The sequence below is a fragment of the Balaenoptera acutorostrata genome, chromosome 11 (genome assembly GCF_949987535.1).
Source record: "Balaenoptera acutorostrata chromosome 11, mBalAcu1.1, whole genome shotgun sequence".
Lineage (NCBI taxonomy): Eukaryota > Metazoa > Chordata > Mammalia > Artiodactyla > Balaenopteridae > Balaenoptera > Balaenoptera acutorostrata.
In genome coordinates this window covers 68,766,854-68,782,997 of record NC_080074.1, presented here as the reverse complement: position 1 = coordinate 68,782,997, position 16,144 = coordinate 68,766,854, and the positions used below count along the sequence as shown (strand labels likewise).

General features: G+C 35.7%; 1 protein-coding gene across 1 annotated transcript in view; it reads left to right on the top strand.

Annotated features, from left to right (window-relative positions):
* ARID2 (AT-rich interaction domain 2) overlaps nt 1-16,144 on the top strand; it is a 175,000-nt gene that overhangs the window by 128,699 nt on the left and 30,157 nt on the right. Inside the window, exons 13-16 of the mRNA XM_007179224.2 lie at nt 49-183; nt 1,168-1,364; nt 1,623-4,486; nt 12,165-12,313. Of these exons, the coding sequence (XP_007179286.2) occupies nt 49-183; nt 1,168-1,364; nt 1,623-4,486; nt 12,165-12,313 (3,345 nt within the window). The remainder of the gene's footprint in view (nt 1-48; nt 184-1,167; nt 1,365-1,622; nt 4,487-12,164; nt 12,314-16,144) is intronic.

Genomic DNA, 16,144 nt, shown 5'->3' with positions numbered 1-16,144 from the left:
TCTCCTATAGTATATTGCATAATGCCATATATTTTTCTCCTCTTTTAGGTTAAATGCTCATTTTGAAGTAAATCCAGATTGTTCTGTCTCTCGAGCAGAAATGTATTCTGAGTACCTATCAACTTGCAGTAAATTGGCTCGTGGTGGAATCCTAACGTCAACTGGATTTTATAAATGTCTTAGGTAGGATTTATATTTCATAACTTTAAATAAAGTCAATTTTCATCATTTACAACACCCCTTGCTCTTTAGGGAACACACCAGCTATCTACCTAGTTTTAAATATCTCCACTACTTGAAATTTTGTATGGTTAGATTGTAGTATGATGGAAGTTTAAATACAAGGGAATTTTGGAAATCACATCTGGTGTTTGTGTTTAACCATTACTAGGCTTATCAAAGAAAGAAAAGGAAGAAATTACGTTTACTTTTTTTCCACCTACTTTTACGCATTAAAGATATGGCTTTCACCCTTTTAAATCTTGACTAATAGTCTGTCACTAAACTCTGTCCTCAAATATCATGGCTTTTTTAATATATATAAATTTATTTATTTATTTATCTTTTTATTTTTGGCTGCATTGGGTCTTCGCTGTTGTGCATGGGCTTTCTTTAGTTGTGGCGAGTGGGGGCTACTCTTCGTTGCGATGGCTTCTCTTGTTGCGGAGCACAGTTTCCAGGCGTGCGGGCTTCATTAGTTGTGACACGTAGGCTCAGTAGTTGTGGCTCGTGGGCTTCAGAGCATAGGCTCAGCAGTTGTTGCGTACAGGCTTAGTTGCTCTGCGGCGTGTGGGATCTTCCTGGACCCATGTCCCCTGCATTGGCAGGCGGATTCCTAACCACTGCACCACCAGGGAAGTCCCATGGCATTTTGATATTTTGCAAAGTTCATAAAATAGGCATTGCCTAGATGCAGCTTTTTTGTTCATTACAGTAGAATTGTTTTAAACCCAACAGTGTTAATAAATAATGATTTTTAAAATTGGAGAATTGACCTTTTATATTTAATTCCTTGCTTCCCACCCTTGCAGAATATAACTGTATGATTCATACTGGTTCATACATAAGTAGCAGTGAATATGCTGCTGCCATTCGTGTAGCAGTTAAAAGTTAGTGTTTTTTGTTAATGTGCTAGTTATTAAAACTGACTATGTGTGTACTTTACAGAACGGTCTTTCCAAATCATACAGTGAAGAGAGTGGAGGATTCCAGTAACAATGGGCAGGCACATATTCATGTAGTAGGAGTAAAAAGGAGGGCCATCCCACTTCCCATTCAGATGTACTATCAGCAGCAACCTGTTTCTACTCCCGTTGTTCGTGTTGATTCTGTTCCTGATGTATCTCCAAGTCCTTCACCCGCAGGTATTAATTTTTATTGTGTTTTAAATATTACTGATTTAATAAGAAGACTAAATGAAAGTTTATATACCTTTAAGATGTATAACTTTTCCTTGTTTTTCTGGTAACATTTTATTTCTCGTTCTATTATTTTATCAGATTCATATGATGCAAAGTTGTTAATTTCTTAAGACTATTTTCTCTCAAATTGAGTAAAATAATTTCTACATGCAGCTTTCCAGTCACTTCATTATGAATTTTGACTTTTCCCTATATTTTCAGGAATCCCTCACGGACCACAAACTGTAGGAAACCATTTTCAGAGGACTCCTGTTACCAACCAATCTTCAAGTTTGACTGCAACACAAATGTCTTTTCCAGTACAAGGTGTTCATACCGTGGCACAGACTGTTTCAAGAATTCCACCAAATCCTTCAGTTCATACCCACCAGCAGCAAAATGCTCCGGTGACTGTCATCCAAAATAAAGCTCCAATTCCTTGTGAAGTCGTTAAGGCTACAGTAATCCAGAATTCTATACCCCAGACAGCAGTTCCTGTTAGTATTGCTGTGGGAGGAGGAGCTGCTCAGAGTTCTGTGGTTCAGAATCCTAGCACAGGGCCCCAGCCTGTTACAGTTGTGAATTCCCAGACACTGCTTCACCATCCACCTGTAATCCCACAACAGTCTCCATTGCACACAGTGGTACCGGGACAGATACCTTCCGGCACGCCTGTTACGGTAATTCAACAAGGTGTCCCACAGAGTCACATATTTGGCAGAGTACAGAACATGCCAGCGTGTACTTCTGCAGTTTCACAGGGTCAGCAGTTAATCACCACATCGCCCCAACCCGTGCAGACTTCGTCCCAGCAGACGTCAGCTGGCGGTCAGCCACAGGACACGGTTCTCATAGCACCCCCACAGTACGTAACGACTTCTGCGTCCAACATTGTCTCGGCAACTTCAGTACAGAATTTTCAGGTAGCTACAGGACAGATGGTTACCATTGCTGGTGTCCCGAGTCCACAGCCCTCAAGGGTAGGGTTTCAGAACATTGCACCCAAACCTCTCCCTTCTCAGCAAGTTTCATCAACGGTGGTCCAACAGCCTATTCAACAACCACAGCAGCCAACCCAACAAAGTGTAGTGATTGTAAGCCAGCCAGCTCAACAAGGTCAAACTTATGCACCAGCCATTCACCAAATTGTTCTTGCTAATCCAGCAGCTCTTCCAGCTGGTCAGGCAGTTCAGCTAGCTGGACAACCAAACATTACTCCATCTTCCTCACCATCACCTGTCCCAGCTACTAATAGCCAGGTCCCTACTGCCATGTCATCTTCTTCCACCCCTCAGTCACAGGGACCACCTCCTACTGTCAGTCAAATGCTATCTGTGAAAAGGCAGCAACAGCAGCAGCATTCACCAGCACCCCCACCACAACAGGTACAAGTACAAGTTCAGCAGCCACAGCAAGTACAAATGCAAGTTCAACCACAGCAAACAAATGCAGGAGTTGGTCAGCCTGCTTCTGGTGAGTCGAGTCTGATAAAACAGTTGCTGCTTCCAAAGCGTGGTCCTTCAACTCCGGGTGGTAAGCTTATTCTCCCAGCTCCACAGATTCCTCCCCCTAATAATGCAAGAGCTCCTAGCCCTCAGGTGGTATACCAGGTGGCCAATAATCAAGCAGCAGGTTTTGGAGTGCAGGGGCAAACTCCAGCTCAGCAGCTATTGGTTGGGCAGCAAAATGTTCAGTTGGTCCAAAGTGCGATGCCACCTACAGGGGGAGTGCAAACCGTGCCCATCTCGAACTTACAAATATTGCCAGGTCCGCTGATCTCAAATAGCCCAGCAACCATTTTCCAAGGGACTTCTGGCAACCAGGTAACCATAACAGTTGTGCCAAATACAAGTTTTGCAACTGCAACTGTGAGTCAGGGAAATGCAACTCAGCTCATTGCTCCAGCAGGAATTACCATGAGCGGGACCCAGGCAGGAGTTGGACTTCAGGTGCAAACGCTTCCAGCCTCTCAAGCATCTCCAGCTGGACAATCATCTTGTACTACTGCTACTCCCCCATTCAAAGGTGATAAAATAATTTGCCAAAAGGAAGAGGAAGCAAAAGAAGCAACAGGTTTACATGTTCATGAACGTAAAATTGAAGTCATGGAGAACCCATCCTGCAGACGAGGAACCACGAACACCAGCAATGGGGACACGAAGGAAAATGAAATGCAGGTGGGAAGTCTTTTAAATGGGAGAAAGTACAGTGACTCAAGTCTACCTCCTTCAAACTCAGGGAAAATTCAAAGTGAGGCTAATCAGTGCTCACTAATCAGTAATGGGCCATCATTAGAATTAGGTGAGAATGGAGCATCTGGAAAACAGAACTCAGAACAAATGGACATGCAGGATATTAAAAGTGATTTGAAAAAACCTCTAGTTAATGGAATCTGTGATTTTGATAAAGGAGATGGTTCTCATTTAAGCAAAAACATTCCAAATCACAAAACTTCCAATCATGTAGGAAATGGTGAGATATCTCCAATGGAACCACAAGGGACTTTCGATGCCACTCAGCAAGATACTGCCAAAGGTGATCAACTAGAAAGAATTTCTAATGGACCTGTATTAACTTTGGGTGGTTCACCATCTGTGAGCAGTATACAGGAGGCTTCAAATGTGGCAACACAGCAATTTAGTGGTACTGATCTGCCTAATGGACCTCTAGCTTCAAGTTTGAATTCAGATGTGCCTCAGCAACGCCCAAGTGTAGTTGTCTCACCACATTCTACAACCTCTGTTATACAGGGGCATCAAATCGTAGCCGTTCCCCACTCAGGATCAAGAGGGTCCCATTTTCCTGCCCTGCCATCTGACGTTCGGTCTACAAATGGCACAGCAGAATGCAAAACTGTGAAGAGGCCAGCCGAGGATAATGATAGGGAAACAGTCACAGGAATTCCAAATAAAGTGGGAGTTAGAATTGTTACAATCAGTGACCCCAACAATGCTGGCTGCAGTGCAACAATGGTTGCCGTGCCAGCAGGAGCAGATCCAAGCACTGTAGCTAAAGTAGCAATAGAAAGTGCTGTTCAGCAAAAGCAGCAGCACCCACCAACCTACGTACAGAATGTGGTCCCACAGGTGAGTCATTCTCCTATCCCATTTCTCTTACAGAAATCCTGGTGTGTAAATATGATTTTAGGGGGAAATGCACTGTTTTTCCATGTTTTACCTTGAAAAGTTAATTGGGTCGGCTCATCAATGTACTTAAGCTGTCGTGCTCTTTCATTTTTCTCTGTTTTTTGTAATATTAAACAGTTTTCAGTTGCTAACTTTAACACATGGTTTAAAGCATCTTTCTATTTTGTTATAGACCCAAATTAGTAATTTTGTAGACCCAAGATAGAGAAGCACTTCTAATCTAACGTCTTTGGGGGAATTTTTAAAACGTAACTTAGTCTCCTATGTTAGGGGGGTGCAGGGTTGCCAAGGGTTCTCCAAAAGGGGATTTCTGTATTTGATTTTGACCTGAGTGTATTTTTGTGCCTTCTTTCACAGTACTTTTGTAAAAAAGGTGAATTCCATAAGAATTTTATTGAATGTGTTCTTGTTATATCTGTGTATTGAATTAGTTGACTTTATTCTTTAAAAAGGTTTATTTCTTATAATTGCAATTTGTTTCAGCTATTCCAGTATTTTAAATTTTGTGTTTCTTATTCCTTTGCTCTACTGTCATGTTTCTGCTATTCCCTTTTTAATATATACTATCCCGTCTCTGCATGCCTTAGTAGATACAAGTGTTTTCTTGAATCAGTGCTACTGAATTGAGGGTCCAATCAGCCTGTAAAGATTTTAAAGACAATCTTGTATGCTATTTCCTGGATTACTACTTTTTCATTCTCTCTCCTAATTACTACATAACCAGAACCTTCTGTGACTGTTGCCAACTCTGCTAGCATTCTTCTGGCTTGGGTTTCTTCTCTGTGCTTATGATGATAACAGCAGATTGTTGGTATTGGTACCAAATCTAGATGGCAAAGCAGGGGTGGTGGGGGGGAGCAAAATGGAAGATGAAAAAACGAAGAATCCCTTGCTTCAGAGCACGTCATTCACTAATATGCGTCTTTCTTCATGTGAATGGATAAAGCTGCTCTGGGGGCAGAATGAGGTTTTTAATTCATATGTTAGTATTACTTAGATCTATTTCAAGCTACCTAAATAGGTTGAGTATTCTTTAGTGGATATTATGTACATGGCAATGATTAATAAGGAGTTTTGGTGGAAAATACTAAATCATTTTTACTCAAACTTTTACAAGTTAAGTTTTTCATTTATTAAGCACACTAAAAAAGTTCTTTTTAATAATGAAGTGTCTAACATAATAGTAAGCGTTCAACACATTGTTTTAATTTTATATTTAATAATTTCCCAATTCATCTTGATTTATGTGTTTGACTTTTTTTTCCTTTTAGATTCCTTTATAATCCTAAAGAGTTATAGTAGACCAAGCCAAATTAGAGAAAACCTCTGTTACTATGGAATTGTTTTATCCACCCTCATTTTTTGTGTCAACCTTCCAGTGTGGTTATATTCAATAATGATACCTAAATAACAAAAAATGAACAACAGTACTGGCTAAGACTAGGACCTGTGTTAGGAATTTTGCACTAAAGCATTTTGTTATTTGATCCTGAAAGAAAGTCTATTAGGTAAAAATTATAATTTCATTTTAGAGATGAGGCCCTCCAGTGCTAAATAACTTGCCCACGGTTACCAGCTAATATGAGGTAGTACCAGGACTGAAACCTGGGTGTGTGTCTGAGACCAAAACTCATGCTGTTAACCCATTTCTCCGCTATTCTGAAAGATTTCTTTGTAAAGTCTTAGATATCCCTTTTGTATGTAACATATTGATTATTTTAACTACTAGGTTATAGGATGTGAGTACCACCGAATGATAATTTTAGGATATTAATGCTAGAATTTAACATATTGGACACGCATACATGTAACTCAAGCCATAAAATTATTCCTAATCTGAAAAATGTGTATAAACTTTTAATGTATTCTCCCCAGGAAAGTAGTTTATTTAAAATAGCTACGGTCTAAAGTTGGTATTTGGTTGGCATGTAGAAATTTATACCTTTGCAAGGAAAAAGAGACATAACATACATGGTGTCTGTGATAATGAGAAACAAAAAAACAGGATGTGTATGTATAACTCTTAGCACAGTGCCTGCTACACGGTCTGGCACTCCGTAATGGTGCAGGTATATTTTATCTTATATATAAAGATAAGGTACCTATAAAGGCTAAAAAATTATCAACTGTTCAAGATGGAATCATAAGTTTCCTTTGAAGGGAGGCCGTTGGGCCATCGTAAGAGCCTGCTAATAAAAAACCACTTCCATTGCTGCCCAGAGTCTTTAAATTTCTTTATATACTCTCAAAGTTGCATTTTAGGCCTTGGTTTAACACCATTTTATTCACTATTTGAATTGGTACTTAAAAGGGTAAATGAAATAGAGGAATTTAAATGTGATTTTTTTTTTTAGCCATACCTTGTTATTTCCACCATTTTAAGGGGTCTGGGGATGTTAAGGAGGCACCTTTACCCCAAGAAGGGACTTCCAGACTTTTGCAGAATGCTCAGAGCTGGAAAGACTGCAGGGAAACGTCCCTGCTGAGAATGGCCAACGGGTAATCCTTCCTAATACCATTGTTACTTAATTTTTCTTTGCTCAGTTTTGTTCCTTCTCACTCCCATTAATCAGCTGTATTAATTTCATTACAGAAAAAAAGCTAGCAACAAATAAAGGAGAAAGATATGTGAAAGTAAATAATATAACCATAGATTTTGTTTTTAAATAGTATTTAGCTGGGTAGGTTATATAAATACAAAATAAATTGTACTTCAAGGCACACTTCTTTATTTGTAACTATTATTTGCAAGCTAGAGTGCAAGAATATGGGTACCGTTTCTGAAAGCGGTACTCTCTTCCACTATTCCTGAATTTGTATCTGCTGGAGGCATAGTATGATTGGCATGTAAAATAATAAAAATGGAAGAAAATTAGTTATAAATACCTAAAGACTTGTCTGAAAAGGAGCATGTAAAACACATGTTGAGTATATCTGTATCTGTTCATCCCATGATCTGATGCCATACCTAATTTTTGTATATAAAAATAGTTTACTTAAGGATGTACTTATTTAAGGCATTTTATAGATGCTGCTCCTCAGTTTCCTGTCCTTCATACGTGAATCCTTTCTGAAATGGTGCTAACACTGAATATGGGTATCTTCCTGGTCCCTTTTTCTTTGATAAAGCGTTTGAAAAGTTACTCAACCCATCAGAAAACATACCTGCAGCCTCAAGGGGGCAGTGTTTAGTCATAGCCATAGAAAATCATTTTAGCAAGAGTCACAAGAATGTCATTTTAATGGTTTTTTTTAAGAGTATTACTGCTTAGATTAGTAGACTAGTAGTACACTGTAATAATTAAAGTCATTACCACTAAACGTATTTTTTTGTTTACATTTCAATGTGTTCTTATAAGACAGGCTTGGTGTGTATGTATTATCTAGTTATACTTAATAAGAGGAAAACAACTGGATAGTTTAGGAAAATAAGGGAATATTAGAGCAGAAAGAGCCTTAGATATTATCTTGTCCATAACCCTCATTTTTAAGAGTTGAATTAAGTCTCCCACACTCACAGAGTACCTCTTTTCCAGTGATTTCTGTTATTGTCTTAATTCTGTTCTCTAAAGATCTGTACTACATTTAGACTAAATGTAATCTCTTTTATATCACATTTAGAGTAATCTAGTTCTTTTTACTTACAAGCGTTTAAAAGTATCTCTCCTTACTCACCTCTTCTTTAGAGTGTATTTTCCTAATCATTTCAATTAGACCTTAGGTGTTTTAGTGTCTGGTTTATTCATCATCCTGTTTACCTCAACCGGTTCCATTTTCTAAGTGGCTTTCAAAATGTGTAGCTAGAATTGAGCACAGTATTTCATTACTACTTAGTAAATAATTTATTTTGAGAAAAATAAATTATGACTTTGTAGTTTTTCTAACACAGTTTGAATGTTTAAATTTTAGTCTTATTCTAAGGTTTTTTTAAAGCTTAATATTAATAAGAAAGAAAACATGTAAGAACTTCAAATCCCAAGTCATATATCAGAAAATATCATCAGTACAGTCTATAATTTTCAGCCGTAGTTTATTCTTGAAAAGATGATAAAGGCAAGATTATAATTTCTTATTTTAACAAAAAGAAGTCTCTTTGCCAAAAATGAAACTGCGACATTAACATTTTTAGATAATTTTACATTACAAAAGGAATCAGAATTATTTCATATTCTTTGTGTAATTTTACTTTTCTGGTCACACACTACTGGAGAGGTACTATAATATGAAAAATTAGTTCTACCTCAATAGAGTAGAGCAATGGTAAAGAATATTGCTGAAGAGTGATCATTCCAAAAACATGATTTTGAGACCTACTTTTACATTCACATTTGAGTTAGGGTTATGGTTAACGATCGGGCACTTTTACATCCTAAAAGAAATATATTTTGCATCTTATGTAAAAGACCTAGTTCTTAAAACATAATTAATTTAAGTAGTACTTTGAAAAACATGCAATACAATATAAACAACCTACTTAAAAATTAGTTTTGTTGAAAGAAATGTGTAATTTTTTATTATAGGAGGAAACCTAAAAATACTAACTCCTTTAGTCAAAGAAAATATGAGTCTTGGAATTTCTCATTTGGTACCTTTTATAAGTACTGTACTTCTTTTTGTTTCATTGATATATTTATCTCTGTTTATTTTTTGTTGTTTCTTGTTTTTTATTGTGAAAAATTTTAAACATACAGAAAAGTAGAGCCAATAAGCCTCCATGTATCCTTCACCCAGCTTTAGACATTGTCACCATTTTGCCTTTCTAGTTTCATCTCTTCCCCACCATTTTTTTCCCTGAAGTAAAGTAAATCCCAAACATTATTTCATTTCACCAGTGAATACTTTAGTATATATTTATAAATACTTTTAAATATATATATATCCATTATATGGATAATAGTAGTTTAACATTATATGACACCCAGTTCATGCTCAGTGTTCCCTAGTTGTCTTTAAAAATGTGTTTCTTAAACATTTTGTTTGAATTAGGATCCACCAGTTTTCTACACATTGCATTTGGTTAATATGTCTTTTATTCCTTCTTAATTTAACAGCTTGGATTAACTTCAGTCATCCTTGCCACATCCCTCATTAATCATTAACAGTTGGGGCTAAAATACCCTATGATTCCCTGTTATTTAACTTTTCTGTATGAGACCAGTAAGAGTTCTACATTGAAGAAGGAAAAATAGGATAAAGCTTTGTTAGCACTTATAAAAACAAAAATAAGCTTAATTTACAAATATATGACAGGAGAGTCAATAAAATACCTAATGTAAATGGTAATAGTGTAGGGAACCAGAAAGGTCATTATGAGGGAATTTGATAGCTCTGACAAATTTACCCTTTAGTTAAAATTCTGGGATTATATTTGTGTCACTCTTCAGTATTTATATTTGGCTCAAACTGATCCTCTTGGTTACTCCTACTTATTAGAATTTCCTGGAATTTTTTATGCAGTATTTTCATTTCAAGGAAACAGTTTGACTAATTTTTTGCTGTTGTTGTTGTAAATAGATTGATTCTAATGTTATCTTCCCTTCCTTTCTCTCTGATCCTCTTCTCTCCCCACCCCTGCCCCCAAACCCCCCGGTTCTACTTTCTTACTCTTAGTTTATATGGCTTTAAGAATCCACAGGTGAATGATTGTCAATCCATGTTCCCAGCTTTAACTTCTATTTTTTTTTTTTTAAAGGATTTTCTTTTCTTTTTATTTATTTATTTATTTATTTATTTATTTATTTATTTATCTATTTTTGGCTGTGTTGGGTCTTCGGTTCGTGCGAGGGCTTTCTCCAGTTGCGGCAAGCGGGGGCCACTCTTCATCGCGGTGCGGGGACCGCTCTTCATCGCGGTGCGCGGGCCTTTCTCTATCGCGGCCCCTCCCGTCGCGGGGCACAGGCTCCAGACGCGCAGGCTCAGCAATTGTGGCTCACGGGCCCAGCTGCTCCGTGGCATGTGGGATCTTCCCAGACCAGGGCTCGAACCCGTGTCCCCTGCATTAGCAGGCAGATTCTCAACCACTGCGCCACCAGGGAAGCCCTTTAACTTCTATTGATAGATAATTGCACTTATTGATCTGTCCCTGTCTCCAAAGTGAACTCACCATCTTTCCTCCAAAATATGGTTTCCCTCTCTACTTCTCTATTAGCATAAATAATAATTGTAACAACTGGCATTTACTGAGAATCAGAGCCAGGCTCTTCATGTATAGTTTCTCTAGTCTTCCCACCATCCCAAAAGTTAGATTTATTATTTACACTTTATAGATGAGAGAATTGAGGATCAGAGAGGTTAAGTAGTTTGCCCAGGGTCACATAGCTAGTTAAAAGGTAGGTTGAAATTCTGAGTCCTGATCTGTCAAGCTGGAAAGTCCACATCCTATCCATGATACCTGTACTGCCCTAAAATGTGTGTTTTTCATGCATGTATATGTTTTCTCACTAACAATATGATAAAATAATAAGAGTGGGACTCTATTAGAGAAATAACTTCAATCACATCCCAAAGTAGATTTTTTTTTTCTTAGAGCTTGGAACTCAAAAGTTCTTATGACTTCACATTTCCAAGAACCTTTTCTTTTGGCATTTTATTCTCTTCCTTTATTCATTTTTATGCTGTGGCCTTATATGTTTGTGTTTTGTCTATTTTTAAAAAATTATTATGACTTTCAGTAAAAGGTTTTCAGCAATTTTTAACTTAATTTTGCTCCACTATTTCCAATATTACCTTATAAATAAACAAATATATTTAATATTTTCCCAAAGTTTAAATGTATTACCTTTAAACAGTGTTTTGAAAATGATGTGCTACCATTTCTGTGAGAAATTTAGTATTTTTTCCTTTGTGGTATGTATGTTATGAGTGAAATCTGAGTTAAACTTCAAAGAAAATGTATTGCCTCAAATTGTTTTAAGCTACATTATAATTATTATGTGTTTTTGAGAGAGAAGGGATGGGATATAGAAGAGAAAAAAAATGTAGCTTATATTAAAAAGACTTATGCATACAATTAGAATCCTTGTATTATCCATCAAAATTTATAGCCGAGCAACTTTAAAGACTAAAGTTGTTAGTTAAAATAGCTTTTGCTGCGAAGTAATATTTACAACATTTCTACTTATATGGTTACATCATTTTTAACATCTGAAATTCCCTTTGCTTTTTACTATATATTGTGTTATATTCATTAAAATCTTAAAGGAAATATTATACAAAGAAGAAATAATTTGCTGTTGATTTTTTTTGTGAAGAATATATGTAAGTAAATCAAATGGGTGATTTTATAATAAAGTTCTCTTTTTAATCTAGAATTGTGTTTCTACCCAATTTTATTAATTTTAAAAATCTTAATTCTAAATAATGTATGTTCTGTGACAGTAACAACAATGCAATCTTGCCTCTAATTCATATGAAATGAATTTGACTTCCTAAACATATTTCTAAAATTAGTTATCTCTTTAAAGAGTTTCTAAAAGGTAATCATTAAAATTACAAATGTAAATTTTATATGTTGGAAGTGCATAACTATCAATGTAATCAAATTCATAAGCCTATGCTATAAGATATGAATTGTTTTTCAGTGTCATTTCACAAACTATGTGGTTGTGCTTTTTCACAGAACACTCCTATGACACCTTCACCAGCTGTTCAAGTACAGAGCCAGCCTAACAGTTCTCAGCCTTCTCCATTCAGTGCATCTAGTCAACATGGAGATCCAGTGAGAAAACCTGGGCACAACTTCATGTGTCTGTGGCAATCTTGTAAAAAGTAAATGGCAGTTCTATTTGATATATGTAAATGCTCTTTATTCTGGAATGCCTTTGTATTTAAATTTCTGTCATCTCTAGTTTCATGAAAATTTTCTTTTGAAACCACTAACTTTTTAGCAAAAATATTTTATGTTAGAAGTGATATTTACATAGATCCAGTGGTACCTAAGCCAAGAAATTTATATAAATGGTGGAAAGAGCTTCATTGCCTTATGGTAGTTATTAGAGAATATTTCAGTATTAATTTTTAACAAAAGAAAATCAGCTAAGAATTTGATTTTATATTTGGCTATGAAAAGAGATAGGTTTATTAAAGTGACTTGAAGTTACTGGTAGTCATAGAATACCTATATAACAGAAACTTAAAGATAATCTGTTATTGAAGAATGATTTGTCTTAAATTTGAGTTTAAGATGGCCATCCCATGAAAATTTTTAAAACCATATTATCTCACAGTTTAATAACTAAGATGAACAATAAGTGGAATTGAACTTCTTAAACAAGGCTCTTAGTCTTAAAGGAAAACTTGTGAATAATATTGAACTTGAGAATAATATTGTTTAAACTAAAATCTCAGTTCCTTTAACAGTACTCAGCTAAGAACCTTTGCCTTGTCACTTTTTTAGAGCTCTAGGACTAAGGCACTTGTTTTAATAGACATAATATCCTTCATTTTTTTAGATATCAAAGATGCCATTTTACTTTTCCTAACTATAGCAGAAATTGCCTCATCCTTTTAAAAATTGTATTTGCTATTCATAATTTTTATGATATAGACAGATTTCATATATAGATTTGTTGTAGGATTGTGGCTGTCAGTGTAGCCTAGGGATTATTAATAGTATGCAGAATTTCTTTGGACAGTGTTTATCAAACTTTAAATCTCAACCCAGCAGTGGGGTCATGAAATCATTTTGGCAAGTCTACCAGGAGGGTTTTGCTTGGTTTTCTTTTCAGTAAAAAAGTGAATAAAATATATCAGATTCCATTATGTTGGTAAGGGTAAGTATTGTTTTCAGTTATATGTGTATATAATATAAGTATGCGTATCTAGGTCATAGTGTAAAAATCTGTCAAAAAGGTTGTTTAAAATTAGTGCTTTAGGTTCTATTTCTTTCATTTATTTAATTTGACCATCTTTTTTTTTTAAGTTTATGTTGTAAGTTAATTTGAAACTTTTTTCATTGATGTCAAATTCTATTCTTTTTTTTTTTTTTTTAGATTTTGTTTTTGTTTTTCCATTGCAAAATAGTAACTGATGGAGTAGGTAGTCAGTTAACGCTGTTTGTTGACTAAAAAGTTTGAGAATAGCTTCTTTAGATGAAGTGTTAGAGTATTTCAAGAAAAAAAAAATTTGCTGGAAGAGTTAATGAACCTAAATGTACAGCAGTTTCCCATCTTGCTAGTAGGATTAGTGTTACAGAATTTGATGATCTACCTCTTCTTTTTAAGTCTCTTCTGAAAAAGGCTCAACAAGACTCCTTAGACCTTGTCAATTTTTAAAGTCATTTTTAGATACTGCATTTGGTAAATAAGTTCAGTTTGATTCTGCAGATACTTACTGAGCACCCTTTTGGAAGGGTTCATGTGCTAGGAGGTAGAGATAAAAGATCACTCTCAGCTTTTAGGGAAGCAGATCCAAAACACAAATAAATTACAGTTTAAATAAGTACTGTACAAAGATAGTCTTATAGCGTTATTGGCAGCATAATGGACAGTTAATGTAATGCTGGGGTGGTTAGAAAAGTTTTGCTATAGACATTTCTTTTGAGTTGGTTGTTAAAGAATTCCAGTCAGCAATTATAAAAGGAGCTAGTTATGCCCAGGGGACTATGAGAAGCTTAGGATACCAAGAGCATAAGGATGTGAGGAGAGTAAAGGCTTTTACTACAGTTGACCCTTCATATCTGCATCTGAGGGTTCCACCGAACATGAATCAAAAATACTCCCCCCAAAATTCCAGAAAGTTTGAAAAAGCAAAACTTGAATTTGCTGTGTGCTGACAGCTATTTACATAGCATTTGCATTGTATTAGGTATTATAAGTAATCTAGAAATGATTTAAAGTATATGGGGGTATATGCTTAGGTTATATGCAAATACTTTGCCATTTTATATAAAGGACTTGAGCATCTGCAGATTTTGGTATGTAAGGGGGACCTGGAACCAATCCGCAATGGATACCAAGGGATGACTCTATTCATTTTTAGTTTCAATTCCAAGTGGAGTAATCCATGTCGTAGCTATTTATTGTCCCTAGATAGCTATGCTCTAATTTCTTTAATATCTGATCAAAAATAGTAATGAAGAATCTTCCTTGTTTCAATCAGATTCAGAACTAAAATTATATCCTTCACTGATACATTATTGTGAAATGTGCCATTCACCCTTACATCACACGTATTAGTAATTTCCTTACATCACACGTATTAGTAATTTCTGTTTTAATCTGCAGGCATGTATCTCTAAAAATTGAGGACCCTACTCTTTAACCATAATTTATACCCCTGCAGAAAAATAACATTAATTTCTTCAATATTATGAGTTCTTCAGATAGCCAGTCAGTGTTTACATTTCTCCGCTTGTCTTCTGTTTACTTAGAGTTTGAACTGGAATCCAAGATTCAAACATTGACTCTGGTTGAAGTCTTTTAAGTCTCTTTTAATCTGTAGATTACCCCCTCCATCTCTCAGGTTTTTTCCTCACAGTTTTTTGTTGATAAAAGCAGGTCATTTGTCCTGTAGAGCATCACAGTCTGATTTTGCTGCTATTGTGTAGCATGTTACTCTGACCTTGAATTTTCTGTAAGTTAGTAGTTAGGTCCAGATGTTTGATCAGATTCCAGTTTGATTTTTATGAAGAGTGTTTTAGAAATGGCATTGTGTACTTCCATCAGGCGATAGGTACTATCTTGTGTCTCTTTTTGTGATGTAAACAGCCATTGAAAATTATGGCCTAGATACATTATTTTATTGTTTATAAAATGTGAAACTTTCCTTTTTATCAGCTCTGATTTCTCTGAAGAATAGTTTCTAGAGAAAAGGCTAGAGAGATTATTATTTCTCTTATTTACCAATTTTCAAAATAATGAGTTGTTTTCTAACACTGCACAAAGCTGACTATGAGGTTAGGTTTTCTATTTTTTTATTTGCTTTTGATTTTAGTATCACTGGGAACGAACTTATGAACATAAACATATTTGAGGTATTTCAGTGCATTGCAGTTATTATATCCTTCTTGGTGTTCAGATTGTCCCATCTTTGGCCAGTGAAGGCGTCTTCAAGCTGGTTGTGATCTTAATATGTCTTTGATAGCTTCCTTGCTCTCTGTTAGATGAAATGTTCCAGACTTAACTTGTATATTTCCTGCCGCATATGGGGAATCAACTATTTCTCCAAGGACATCTGGTGTCTTTTAATGGGAAATGATATTTAGTCTAGGCTTCAGGGAGTACCCATTGCTTTTAAGTTGGTTATTGCTTCTAGGACTTTTCAGTGGACAGACTAGAAAAACTAATGGTTTTTATTTCATGTTTAGAAAGACCTTCTCAATGCTTAGATCATAAAATACACATTTTGTTGCCTCCTGCACTTTAATATTTTTTTTGATCCATCTGTAATTTAGTTTCATGTATAAAGTGAAGTGTGAATCTAACTCTGTTGTTTTCCAAATGACTAACATATTGATGAGTGCATTTTTCCTTTAGGCATTCGAATGGCCACCCTCGATATGTACTAAATTTCTGTATGCTTTTTCTGTTTCTGAATTACTTGATATCCCAGTGGTCTCTGTCCTTATCATACTGTCACTTTCAGTTTTGATGTTGGATG